The 14,211-nt window shown below is 51.0% G+C and overlaps 1 protein-coding gene across 1 annotated transcript in view; it reads left to right on the top strand.

Annotated features, from left to right (window-relative positions):
* Positions 1–1,446: 1,446 nt before the first annotated feature.
* LOC135886966 (uncharacterized) overlaps positions 1,447–14,211 on the top strand; it is a 34,828-nt gene continuing 22,063 nt past the window's right edge. Inside the window, exons 1-2 of the mRNA XM_065414748.1 lie at positions 1,447–1,519; positions 3,187–3,310. Coding sequence (XP_065270820.1) covers positions 1,447–1,519; positions 3,187–3,310 — 197 coding nt within the window. The remainder of the gene's footprint in view (positions 1,520–3,186; positions 3,311–14,211) is intronic.

The following is a 14,211-nucleotide window of genomic DNA, read 5'->3' as shown; positions in this document are numbered from 1 at the left end:
AAGAAAGATCTGCTACTATCACACCACCATCTTGGTTTTCCCCTAAACCAATTTAAAAAAGAAATGGTTACTCACTGTCACTGTGGTTCTTTGAGATATGATGAAGACGTGTATTCCACTTAGGTGTGTGTACACCCAGTGCGCCAGAAACAGAGATTTTTCCCTAACAGTACCCACAGAGGAGCGTGGTTGTGGCCCCTCGCTTGGCTATATGAGGTAGCGCCACCCCAGCCCCACCTCAGTTCCTTCATGACAAAAGCCCATGAGAGGAGACTCCAATGCAGAGGGGATGGAGGTTGGGTTGTAGAATACATGTCTGCATCACATCTCAAAGAACCAGTTACAATAAGTAACCGTTTCTTCTTCTTTGAGAAGATGCAGATTATGTGTTCCCCTTAGATGATTCACAAGTGGTACCCCAATCTAGAGGCGGGGTTCAGAGTCCACTGAAATAAGGATCACAGGACTGCCCTTCTGAGACCTACGTCCGCTCTGCAAGATGCGGTAATAGCATAATGGTCCGTATATGTACTTATGGATGACCACATGGCCGCCCTGCAAATGTCCAGTAAGGAAACGTCACTGAGGAACACTATCGGTGTCGCCTGCGCTCTTGTGTAATGAGCTCATATCCTCTGAGGAGACATAGCCAAAGCTCTCTCATACACAGCCCTGATACAGGATATTATCTGTCTAGAGATGGTCTGTGCAGGGACCACTTGGCTTGCCTCTTCATGCAGTCCACATATGACATGAACAGGCGAGGCAAAACACAAAACAGTTTAGTCCTGTCTAGATGAAAGGTTTGACATTGCCTGACATCCAGCGTATGGAGGTGCTGTTCTTCCAGGGAAGAGTGCGGCTAAGGGGAAAAAAACGGGTAACTATACCGCCTAATTCAGATGAAACTGAGAGCCCACACTCTCCTTGCAGAACACAGTTACTAGGAATAGGGTTTTCTGATACCAGAGGAGCAGTGAACTGGACACTAGGGGCTCGAATGGAGGGCCCAGTACAGCCACCAAAACCATGTTTAGGTCCCACAAGGGGACCGGTTCACATACGGGAGGATATAAACAGAGAATCCCTTTTAGATTCTCATCACCATAGCATTGGCAAAGACTGATTTTCGTTGACTAGGGGGATGAAACACTATTGTGGCCAGATGCACCCTCAGTGAACTGATCGCAAGGCCCGATTCCTGAAGGTGTAACAGGTACTGCAAGATGGCCAGAATGGAAGTCTGTGTCAGTTGGATCCCATGGGCCAATGACCACACTGAAAACCTTTTCCACTTTGCTAAGTAGGCCATGCTGGTAGAGGACTTCCTACCATTGAGTAGGACTTGTTGGACAGCCACCAAACACTGCTCTTCTTCTTCATTCCACCATGCAGCCGCCAGGCCATGAGGTACAGGGAGTTGAGTGTTGGATGGTGAGTGCGGCCATGGCTCTGAGTGAGCAGGTCAGGCTGGGGAGGAAGCGGTATGGGAGGCTGAATCATCAGCACGAGAAGATTGGTGAACCAGCATGGTCTTAGCCACACTGGGGATATGAGGATGAGCTTGGCCCGATCTGCCTTGAGCTTGAGGGTAACCTGAGGAATGATTAGGATTGGGGGAAAGGTGTACAGGAGAGTCGAGTGCTAGCTGCAGTGAAAGGCGTCAGAGAGGGAGCCTGGACTGAGGCCCCCAAGAGCAGAACACTCCTCCTATGAAGCTGTGGACAGCTGCTCTGTGAACTTGGACATAGCTGTCTGAGTAAGGAAGTCATATTTGGACAGCAAAGCCTGTTGGTTAGTGATTTGCAGCTGTAGCGATGAGGACGTCTAGACTTTCCTACCCATAAGATCCAGCTGCTCAGTTGAGCCAAGGCTGGATTTTGCCCAAGGGAGGACACACCAGGACAAATGGGCTCTGGAGCCAATGGGAATCCCGTGGATTTGAACCTTTTTTTCATTTGTGGACCCCTAAAAATTTCCAATGGCGGCGGGGACCCCTTTGTCTGTGTATGGAGTTGAATTCTGTTCAGTCCGTTTTCAGCTGTCTTTCGTGGACCCCTTAGACATAGCCTGCGGGCCACAGGTCGAGAACCACTGCTCTGGAGGCTCTGCGGGGAGGAAGATGGCTGATGTCTGAGCCTGTGGCTGATCTGAGGATACCACTGCATATCTGGCGGGTGATTTTGCCTTTGACCGAGACGAAGAGCGGGACCTCTGCGAACAAGGGGCGTCCCACTGATTCTACGGGGGTCAGGATGTGGATAGGGCACGAGTGGCCAGAGACCTCCTGTCATAACTATAAAAGGAAGGGTAACAGCTCTCTGTGTACAGTACTAAAATCCCTCCTGGTCAGAGACTCCAAAATCCTTTTACCTGTAAAGGGTTAAGAAGCTCGGGTAACCTGGCTGACACCTGACCCAGAGGACCAATGAGGGGACAAGATACTTTCAAATCTTGGGGGGGGAAAGGCTTTTGTGTGTGTCCTTTGTTTAAGGGGTTGTTCGCTCTTGGGACTGAGAGGGACCAGACATCAATCCAGGTTCTCCCCATCTTTCTAAACAAGTCTCTCTTATTTCAAAATTGTAAGTAAAAGCCAGGCAAGGCGTCTTAGATTTACTTTGTTTTCTCAACTTGTAAATGTACCTTTTACCAGAGTGCTTATCTTGTTTGCTATACTTTGAACCTAAGACAGAGGGGATTCCTCTGAGCTCTTTAAGTTTGATTACCCTGTAAAGTTATTTTCCATACTGATTTTGCAGAGATGATTTTTACCTTTTGCTTTAATTAAAAGCCTTCTTTTTAAGAACCTGATTGATTTCTCCTTGTTTTAAGATCCAAAGGGGGTTTGGATCTGTATTCACCAGGAGTTGGTGAAAGGAAGGAGGGGGGAAGGGTCAATCTCTCCTTGTTTAAGATCCAAGCAGTTTGGATCTGTATTCACCAGGGAATTGGTGAAAGGTTTCTCAAGGCTTCCCAGGGAGGGAATCCATCGAGAATGGTGGCAGCGGGACCAGAGCTAAGCTGGTAGATAAGCTTAGCAGTTTTCATGCAGGCCCCTACATTTGTACCCTAAAGTTCAAAGTAGGGATACAGCCTTGACACCTCCATCCCAACCACGGGACACAAGCCCATCTTGGGCACCATAATGGTCCATTAGCAGTCCTCAGTGTTCATTGGGTGACACAGAGCAGGAGGAGGACAACGACGACCTGGACTCGGATGCAGAAGAGTCTTGGGATCTGCGGACAAGAGTGGAGCGAGCCCAGAGGGAGCAAGAAGGTGATCCGACGTGTCCATTGCCCAGAACGAGGTAGGAAGCAGTGTTTCAGATGGAGGCAATCCCATTGGTACAGAACAAAGGCACTGTTGGTCCCGACATGAGCACCCGACTGCACCGACGCTGAGGGTGGTGCAAGCCGCCAGGGAAGCACATGTGGCAATGACTGCGGAAGTGCTGAGGGGGTTCCTGGTATCAGGGATCCCTGTACCTATTCTGATACCGGCTCTACTCCCACGACTGCAAGGGGAGCATTGGGATGGGGTGCCAACAGTCATAAAAGTTCAGCAGCTTGCTCCATCAGAGGGGCTATAGATGGTGCAGCCGTGGGGTAGGGTTAGGCCTGAGGCCCGTTGGGATCCCCAGCTAGGGTTACTAAAGCTGGGATTCTCTGGACTAGGGTTTGGGTTATTAAAGGTAGGACTCCCCTGGCCAGAGTTAGGAATACTGAGGGCAAGGATTCCCAGGCTAGAGATAGGCCTGAGGCCCGTTGGGATCCCCCAGCTAGGGATACTTAAGGTAGGTCTCCCCAGGCTAGGGTTAGGGCTAGTAAGGGGTAGGGATTCCTGGGCTAGGGTTAGGGTTAGTAAGGGGTAGGGATTCCCGGGCTAGGGTTAGGGCTAGTAAGGGGTAGGTCTCCCCAGGCTAGGGTTAGGGCTAGTAAGGGGTAGGTCTCCCCAGGCTAGGGTTAGGGCTAGTAAGGGGTAGGGATTCCCGGGCTAGGGTTAGGGTTAGTAAGGGGTAGGAATTGCCGGGCTAGGGTTAGGGCTATAAGGGGTAGGGATTGCCGGGCTAGGGTTAGGGTTAGTAAGGGGTAGGGATTCCCGGGCTAGGGTTAGGGCTAGTAAGGGGTAGAGATTCCCGGGCTAGGGTTAGGGTTAGTAAGGGGTAGGGATTCCCGGGCTAGGGTTAGGGCTAGTAAGGGGTAGGGATTGCCGGGCTAGGGTTAGGGTTAGTAAGGGGTAGGGATTCCCGGGCTAGGGTTAGGGCTAGTAAGGGGTAGAGATTCCCGGGCTAGGGTTAGGGTTAGGAAGGGGTAGGGATTCCCGGGCTAGGGTTAGGGCTAGTAAGGGGTAGGGATTCCCGGGCTAGGGTTAGGGTTAGTAAGGGGTAGGGATTCGTGGGCTAGCGTTTTGGTTGAATGTATTCCTGGAGGTTTCATCACATGACATAATCTTTAATTAAAGATTAATCTTTAATTCCTGGGGAGTCCAGGACAATCCTGGAGGGTTGGCAACCCTACCCATATAAAGGTAAAAAGCAACAGAGGGTCCTGTGGCACCTTTAAGACTAACAGAAGTATTGGAGCATAAGCTTTCATGGGTGAATGCCCACTTCATCAGACGCAAGTAATGGAAATTTCCAGAGGCAGGTATAAATCAGTATGGAAATAACGAGGTTAGTTCAATCAGGGAGGGTGAGGTGCTCTGCTAGCAGTTGAGGTGTGAACACCAAGGGAGGAGAAACTGCTTCTGTAGTTGGATAGCCATTCACAGTCTTTGTTTAATCCTGATCTGATGGTGTCAAATTTGCAAATGAACTGGAGCTCAGCAGTTTCTCTTTGGAGTCTGGTCCTGAAGTTTTTTTGCTGTAAGATGGCTACCTTTACATCTGCTATTGTATGGCCAGGGAGGTTGAAGTGTTCTCCTACAGGTTTTTGTATATTGCCATTCCTGATATCTGACTTGTGTCCATTTATCCTCTTGCGTAGTGACTGTCCAGTTTGGCCAATGTACATAGCAGAGGGGCATTGCTGGCACATGATGGCATATATAACATTGGTGGACGTGCAGGTGAATGAGCCGGTGATGTTGTAGCTGATCTGGTTAGGTCCTGTGATGGTGTTGCTGGTGTAGATATGTGGGCAGAGTTGGCATCTAGGTTTGTTGCATGGGTTGGTTCCTGAGTTAGAGTTGTTATGGTGCGGTGCGTGGTTGCTGGTGAGAATATGCTGTGACAGACCCAGACCAGTGGGGTACAGGAATCTGGTAGAGGGCAAATATACTGGTCACTGGATGAGTAGTTTTCTGTTCCCTGAGTGACCAGAGCAGGGGCTGCACTAGAGTAATCAGGAACCTGCTAAAACCAGTTAAGGCAGGCAGGCTAATTAGGACACCTGGAGCCAATTAAGAAGAAGCTGCTAGAATCAATTAAGGCAGGCTAATCAGGGCACCTGGGTTTTAAAAAGGAGCTCACTTCAGTTTGTGGGGCGAGTGTGAGGAGCTGGGAGCAAGAGGCGCAAGGAGCTGAGAGTGAGAGGGTGTGCTGCTGGAGGACTGAGGAGCACAAGCGTTATCAGACACCAGGAGGAAGGTCCTGTGGTGAGAATAAGGAAGGTGTTTGGAGGAGGCCATGGGGAAGTAGCCCAGGGAGTTGTAGCTGTCATGCAGCAGTTACAGGAGGCACTATAGACAGCTGCAGTCCACAGGGCCCTGGGCTGGAACCTGGAGTAGAGGGCGGGCCCGGGTTCCCCCCAAACCTCCCAATTGACCTGGACTGTGGGTTCTTCCAGAGGGGAAGGTCTCTGGGCTGTTCCCCAACCCACATGGTGAATCTCTGAGGCAGGAAAATCCGCCAATAAGCGCAGGACCCACCAAGATAGAGGAGGAACTTTGTCACAACTGGTGTCAGGAGTGGGATCTTGGGGTCCACAGCGCGGCGGAAGAAGGAGGGTGATTTTAAAAAAAAAAAAAAAAAAAGGAGAGGGTTTATTTTTTTTTTCATCACAATGGATGACGTAGTGCGGGCACTGATACAAGCCACAGTGGCCCAGCAGGAGGCTACCCATGTCCAGGCAGCCGCCCAACAGGAGGCAGTGCAGCTGCAGCAAGAGACTAATCGCCTGCTGATGGACCAGGCTGCCCAAGACCGAGCTATGTTGCAGGAACTGGTAAACCAGGTAAAGACCCTTACAGAGCTGAACCGCGGCCATGATGGCACGCGGCTCATACGGGCCAGCCATTGGCTAAAGAAAATGACGTGGGAGGATGATGTAGAGGCATACCTTCTGGCCTTTGAGAGGACAGCCCTACGGGAGGCCTGGCCTCGAGATCAGTGGTCTGGCATCCTTGCCCCATTCCTGTGTGGGGAGGCCCAAAAGGCCTACCATGATCTGCCTGAAGAGGCTGCAGCAGACTACCCCTAGCTGAAAGCAGAGATCCTGGCCAGATCTGGGGTAACGACCGCAGTGCGGGCCCAGCGGTATCACGGTTGGAGGTACCAGGAAGACAAAACCCCGCGGTCCCAATTGTATAACCTCATCCATCTCACACGAAAGTGGTTGCAAACAGAGTCCCAGAGTCCGGAAGAGATACTAGAGGTTCTGGTCATCGACCGATACATGAGGGGACTACCGCCAGACCTTCGTGCCTGGGTAAGCCAGAACGAACTCGCCACCTATGACGAGGTTGTTGCCCTGGTAGAGAGGCGAAGGACAGCGAGGGAGCTGACCCGACCAGTTAAGGAAGAGGCACCCCGGGTTAAACTAGCAGCACAAAGCCCTAAAATTCGGGTGACTGGGCCACCAGGAGGGCCCAGGTGGAAAAAGAGAGAGGCTGAAGGCCCATCAGAGGCCACAAAGAGTCGGAGCACTGAGGGAGAAGAGGATCGTGATGTTAGACTGCCCAAACCAAGAGACCGGGGAACGCCTAGGGCTCCATACAGATGTTATGCCTGCGGGGAGTGGGGACACATAGCTGCACAGTGTCCCAATGCTGAGGAGCCTATGCAGTGTAACCTGGGGAACTGGGCAGATCCATGCTCCCTAATCCACCTTGTGGGGGTCTCACTAACCCCACATATGTATACCAGACCAGTGAAACTAAATGGGGTAGGGACCACGGCACTGGTTGATTCGGGGAGTGCTATCATGCTTATCTCAGGGAAGCTCGTGAAGCGTAGTCAGCTGCTACAGGCTAAACGTACGGGGATAACATGTGTCCATGGGACAGTTATTTACTACCCCACCATCCCAGTAAAAATCGAGATCCAAGGGAACACTACTGAGGTAGCAGCAGGTGTAGTCCCTAAACTCCCATACAGGGTGCTCATAGGGAGGGACTTCCCAGGGTTTGGAAACTTACTCCCAGTAGGGGGATTGGAGAAAGATGGGGACCCTAAAATTGGTGAGGCATCCACAGCAGACTGTCAACCCCCAATCTTCTCTGAAATATCCCCAGATTTGTTCTCCACTCCCAGACAGGGTAGAAAGACAAAAAGGGAAAGAAGGGCAGCTAAGGCCTTGGGAACCCGAATACTGACCCAAAGCCAGAGGGTCGCTCTTGTAGGTAGGCGGACCCGCGCAGCTGAAAAGGAGGCCACGCAGGAGGGAGAAGCACCTGAGTCTGACCCCCACCCTAATGCTTCTGAACCAGTAGAGGCAACAGAGACTGGGCCCCTAGATCTTAGGCAGATTAGCCCCAGGAGAGGAAATTTTGGACGGGACCAGGCAGAAGACCCAAGGTATGACAACATTAGGAAGGAGGTGACTGAAATAGATGGGGTCCCCGTGGAAGGGAAAACCCAGGGACCAGGACCCTACTTCATAATGAAGAAGGATCTCTTATACCGGGTTGCACCAGTACAGGGGCAGAAGGTACAGCAGATCCTAGTACCTCAAAAACACCAGAACGCTGTATTAAGTCTTGCTCATAGTCATCTTTTTGGGGGGCATTTGGGGGTAGAGAAGACCCTGGCATGAGTCCTACGACGGTTCTTCTGGCCCGGAGTACATGAAGTGCGGAGGTACTGTGCCTCCTGCCCGGAGTGTCAGCTGCACAGTCCCCGTCCCCACTTGAGGGCACCTTTAGTACCCCTTCCCATCATAGAGGTCCCCTTCGAGCGAATAGCCATGGACCTAGTGGGACCCCTGGAGAAGACGGCTCAGGGCCACCAATATATACTTGTTGTTTTAGACTATGCTACTTGCTACCCAGAAGCCGTCCCCCTGCGGAACACGGCCTCTAAAACTATAGCCAAAGAGCTGGTGGGGATCTTTGCCCGAATGGGGCTACCGAAGGAGATATTAACCGACCAAGGAACCCCATTTATGTCGAAGCTAATGAAGGACCTCTGTACGCTGGTCCATATACATACCCTGAGAACTTCGGTCTACCATCCGCAGACTGATGGGTTGGTAGAAAGGTTTAACCGAACCCTCAAGGCTAATGTAGTGCCCATCTTTAAAAAAGGGAAGAAGGAGGTTCCGGGGAACTACAGGCCAGTCAGCCTCACCTCAGTCCCTGGAAAAATCATGGAGCAGGTCCTCAAGGAATCAATTATGAAACACTTAGAGGAGAGGAAAGTGATCAGGAACAGTCAGCATGGATTCACCAAGGGGAAGTCGTGCCTGACTAACCTAATTGCCTTCTATGATGAGATAACTGGCTCTGTGGATGAGGGGAAAGCAGTGGATGTGTTATTCCTTGACTTTAGCAAAGCTTTTGATACGGTCTCCCACAGTATTCTTGCCGCCAAGTTAAAGAAGTATGGGCTGGATGAGTGGACTGTAAGGTGGATAGAAAGCTGGCTAGATCGTCGGGCTCAACGGGTAGTGATCAATGGCTCCATGTCTAGTTGGCAGCCGGTTTCAAGCGGAGTGCCCCAAGGGTTGGTCCTGGGGCCGGTTTTGTTTAATATCTTTATTAATGATCTGGAGGATGGTGTGGACTGCACTCTCAGCAAGTTTGCAGATGACACTAAACTGGGAGGCGTGGTAGATACACTAGAGGGTAGGGATCGGATACAGAGGGACCTAGACAAATTAGAGGATTGGGCCAAAAAAAACCTGATGAGGTTCAACAAGGACAAGTGCAGAGTCCTGCACTTAGGATGGAAGAATCCCATGCACTGCTACAGACTAGGGACCGAATGGCTAGGTAGCAGTTCTGCAGAAAAGGACCTGGGGTCACAGTGGACGAGAAGCTGGATATGAGTCAACAGTGTGCTCTTGTTGCCAAGAAGGCTAACAGCATTTTGGGCTGTATAAGTAGGGGCATTGCCAGCAGATCGAGGAACGTGATCGTTCCCCTTTATTCGACATTGGTGAGGCCTCATCTGGAATACTGTGTCCAGTTTTGGGCCCCACACTACAAGAAGGATGTGGAAAAATTGGAAAGAGTCCAGCGGAGGGCAAGAAAAATGATTAGGGGTCTGGAGCACATGACTTATGAGAAGAGGCTGAGGGAACTGGGATTGTTTAGTCTCCAGAAGAGAAGAATGAGAGGGGATTTGATAGCAGCCTTCAACTACCTGAAGGGGAGTTCCAAAGAGGATGGAGCTCGGCTGTTCTCAGTGGTGGCAGATGACAGAACAAGGAGCAATGGTCTCAAGTTGCAGTGTGGGAGGTCCAGGTTGGAAATTAGGAAACACTATTTCACTAGGAGGGTGGTGAAGCACTGGAATGCGTTACCTAGGGAGGTGGTGGAGTCTCCTTCCTTGGAGGTTTTTAAGGCCCGGCTTGACAAAGCCCTGGCTGGGATGATTTAGTTGGGAATTGGTCCTGCTTTGAGCAGGGGGTTGAACTAGATGACCTCCTGAGGTCCCTTCCAACCCTGATATTCTATGATTCTATGATAAGGAAGTTGGTAAAAGTCGGGACGGGAAGGATTGGGACACCCTACTACCCTACCTTATGTTCGCTATCCGGGAGGTACCTCAGGCCTCAACTGGGTTTTCCCCCTTCGAGTTATTATACGGGCGTCACCCCCGTGGCATACTAGATATCGCCAAAGAGATCTGGGAAGAGGAACCCAATGAGGGGAGAAATATAATAGAGCATGTAATGCAGATGCGAGACCGGATAGCCCAGGTTACCCCTATTGTACGGGAACATTTGGAGAAGGCACAGGAGGCCCAGCGAACCCATTACAATCGCCAGGCAAAAGTGCGATAGTTCCAACCAGGGGATCGGGTTATGGTGTTGGTACCCACGGCAGAAAGCAAGCTTCTGGCCCAATGGCAGGGGCCCTATGAAGTGGTTGAACCTGTGGGGGAAGTAACCTACAAGGTGCGGCAGCCAGGACGCAGAAAACAAGAACAGATTTATCACGTTAACTTTCTGAAACCCTGGCATGCACAAGAGGCATGCACAACGGTCCAAAAAGACCTAACCCAGGAAAACAAGCCTTCCAAACAGGTGAGGGTGTCTCCCGATTTAACACCAGACCAGAAGAATGAGGTGTCTGAGATGATCTTCCGGAACCAAGATGTGTTCTCAACAAAACCAGGTCGAACAACCGAGACATATCACCACATCGTCACGAACCCTGGGGCCAGAGTAACAATGAGGCCCTATCGGGTGCCAGCGGCAAAAAGGGAGGAAATAAAAGCAGAAGTAAAAAAAATGCTGGAGTTGGGGATCATCGAAGAATCCCACAGTCAGTGGTCCAGCCCAATCGTGCTGGTGCCCAAACCTGATGGCACCACAAGATTTTGCAACGACTTCCGGCGACTAAACGAAGTATCCCAGTTCGACGCGTACCCCATACCTCGCATAGATGAGCTAGTGGACCGTCTGGGTAATGCCTGGTACTTGACTACCCTAGACTTGACAAAGGGGTACTGGCAGATTCCCCTTGCAGAAGACGCAAAGGAAAAGACTGCGTTCTCTACACCAGAGGGTCTTTTTCAATATACTGTCCTCCCTTTTGGACTACATGGGGCCCCAGCTACCTTCCAGCGCCTCGTGGACAAGTTATTACGCTCGCATAACAGTTATGCTGCTGCCTACTTGGACGATGTGGTCATTCATACCCCAGACTGGGAAACCCACCTGGAGAAGGTGGAGGCAGTCCTCGATACCTTCAGGCGAGCTGGCCTTACAGCAAACCCTGCCAAGTGCACTGTAGGGTTTACAGAGGCCAAATATCTTGGCTACATTGTGGGAAAAGGTTTGGTAAAACCCCAAGTGAACAAGTTAGAGGCCATCCAAAATTGGCCCTGACCAAGTCACAAGAAACAAGTCCGGGCATTCCTAGGTGTGGTGGGGTATTACCGACGATTTATCCCCCACTTTGCCACAAGGGCAAGCCCCCTGACAGACCTAGTGAAAGCCCGTGGACCTGATCTGGTGAGATGGTCTGACGCAGCAGAGGAAGCATTCACAGATCTACGGACTGCCCTCTGCAGTAACCCTGTACTGATAGCCCCTGATTTCACCAAGGAGTTTATCCTGCAGATGGATGCATCGGAAGTAGGGTTGGGGGCCGTTCCATCACAGATGGTCGGGGAGGAGGAACACCCAATTCTATACCTCAGTCGGAAACTCCTTCCAAGGGAACAAAAATATGCAGTGGTGGAGAGAGAATGCTTCGCTGTAAAATGGGCCATGGAAACATTGCGCTACCACCTGCTCGGGCGCAGATTTGTCCTCGTGACCAACCATGCCCCTCTTCAACGGATGCGGCGGAACAAGGAGAAGAACACAAGGGTGACCAGATGGTTCTTATCCCTCCAACCTTTCCAGTTCCGTGTGCAACACAGAGCAGGGAGCCGTCATGGCAACGCCGATGACTTGTCACGTGTGCACTGTCTGGCTTCCCAAGCTCCCCAACCCCTTGGCGTTGAGCAGGGGGGAGGGATATGTGACAGACCCAGACCAGTGGGGTACAGGAATCTGGTAGAGGGCAAATATACTGGTCACTGGATGAGTAGTTTTCTGTTCCCTGAGTGACCAGAGCAGGGGCTGCACTAGAGTAATCAGGAACCTGCTAGAACCAGTTAAGGCAGGCAGGCTAATTAGGACACCTGGAGCCAATTAAGAAGAAGCTGCTAGAATCAATTAAGGCAGGCTAATCAGGGCACCTGGGTTTTAAAAGGAGCTCACTTCAGTTTGTGGTGTGAGTGTGAGGAGCTGGGAGCAAGAGGCGCAAGGAGCTGAGAGTGAGAGGGTGCGCTGCTGGAGGACTGAGGAGCACAAGCATTATCAGACACCAGGAGGAAGGTCCTGTGGTGAGAATAAGGAAGGTGTTTGGAGGAGGCCATGGGGAAGTAGCCCAGAGAGTTGTAGCTGTCATGCAGCAGTTACAGGAGGCACTATAGACAGCTGCAGTCCACAGGGCCCTGGGCTAGAACCCGGAGTAGAGGGCGGGCCCGGGTTCCCCCCAAACCTCCCAATTGACCTGGACTGTGGGTTCTTCCAGAGGGGAAGGTCTCTGGGCTGTTCCCCAACCCACATGGTGAATCTCTGAGGCAGAAAAATCCGCCAATAAGCGCAGGACCCATCAAGATAGAGGAGGAACTTTGTCACAATGCTTAAGGTTGGCGGGTTGTCTGTGGGCGAGGACTGGCCTGCCTCCCAAGGTCTGTGAAAGTGAGGGATCATTGTCCAGGATGGGTTGTAGATCACTGATGATGCGTTGGAGAGGTTTAAGCTGAGGACTGTAGGTGATGGCCAGTGGAGTTCTGTTGGTTTCTTTTTTGGGCCTGTCTTGTAGCAGGAGGGTACACGTCTGGCTCTGTTGATTTGTTTCTTTATTTCCTTGTGTGGGTATCGTAGTTTTGAGAATGCTTGGTGAAGATCTTGTAGGTGTTGGTCTCTGTCTGAGGGGTTGGAGCAGATGCGGTTGTACCTCAGCGCTTGGCTGTAGACAATGGATCGTGTGGTGTGTCCGGGGTGGAAGCTGGAGGCATGAAGGTAGGCGTAGCGGTCGGTGGGTTTTCGGTATAGGGTGGTGTTAACGTGGCCATCGCTTATTTGTACTGTGGTGTCTAGGAAGTGGACCTCCTGTGTAGATTGGTCCAGGCTGAGGTTGATGGTGGGGTGGAAGCTGTTGAAATCATGGTGGAATTCTTCCAGAGTCTCCTTTCCATGGGTCCAGATGATGAAGATGTCATCAATGTAGCGTAGGTAGAGAAGGGGCGTGAGTGGACAAGAGCTGAGGAAGTGTTGTTCCAGGTCAGCCATAAAAATGTTGGCATATTGTGGGGCCATGCGGGTGCCCATAGCGGTGCCACTGGTCTGGAGGTATATATTGTCACCAAATTTGAAATAATTGTGCGTGAGGATAAAGTCACAGAGCTCAGCAACAAGTTGTGCTGTGTCATCATCAGGGATACTGTTCCTGACAGCTTGTATTCCATCTGTGTGTGGGATGTTTGTGTAGAGAGCCTCTACATCCATGGTGGCTAGGATGGTGTTTTCTGGGAGGTCACCAATGCACTGTAGTTTTCTCAGGAAATCAGTGGTGTCACGTAGATAGCTGGGAGTGCTGGTGGCGTAGGGTCTGAGTAGGGAGTCCACATATCCAGAAAGTCCTTCAGTGAGAGTGCCAATGCCCGAGATGATGGGGCGTCCAGGATTTCCAGGTTTGTGGATCTTGGGTAGTAGATAGAATAACCCCGGTCGGGGCTCTAAGGGTATGTTGATTTGTTCCGGTGTTAGTGTAGGGAGTGTCCTGAGTAGATGGTGCAGTTTCTTAGTGTATTCCTCAGTGGGATCTGAGGAAAGTGGCCTGTAGAATTTGGTATTGGAGAGTTGTCTGGCAGCCTCCTTCTGGTAGTCAGACCTGTTCATGATGACAACAGCACCTCCTTTATCAGCCTCTTTGATGATAATGTCAGGGTGGTTTCTGAGGCTGTGGATGGCATTGCGTTCTACACGACTTAGGTTATGAGGCAAGCGATGTTGTTTTTCCACAATTTCTGCCTGTGCACGTCGGCGGAAGCATTCTATGTATAGGTCCAGACTGTCATTATCTCCATACTGATTTATACCTGCCTCTGGAAATTTCCATTACTTGCGTCTGATGAAGTGGGCATTCACCCACGAAAGCTTATGCTCCAATACTTCTGTTAGTCTTAAAGGTGCCACAGGACCCTCTGTTGCTTTTTACAGATTCAGACTAACACGGCTACCCCTCTGATACATATAAAGGTAGTACAGGTGGGGCTCCTGGGCTAGGGTTCAGATTACTAAGAGTAGGGCTCTCCAGGCT

The sequence above is a fragment of the Emys orbicularis genome, chromosome 12 (assembly GCF_028017835.1).
Source record: "Emys orbicularis isolate rEmyOrb1 chromosome 12, rEmyOrb1.hap1, whole genome shotgun sequence".
In the NCBI taxonomy this organism is placed as follows: Eukaryota; Metazoa; Chordata; order Testudines; family Emydidae; genus Emys; species Emys orbicularis.
Note: the sequence above shows the minus strand (reverse complement) of the source record. Positions and strands in the feature narration are given on the sequence as shown.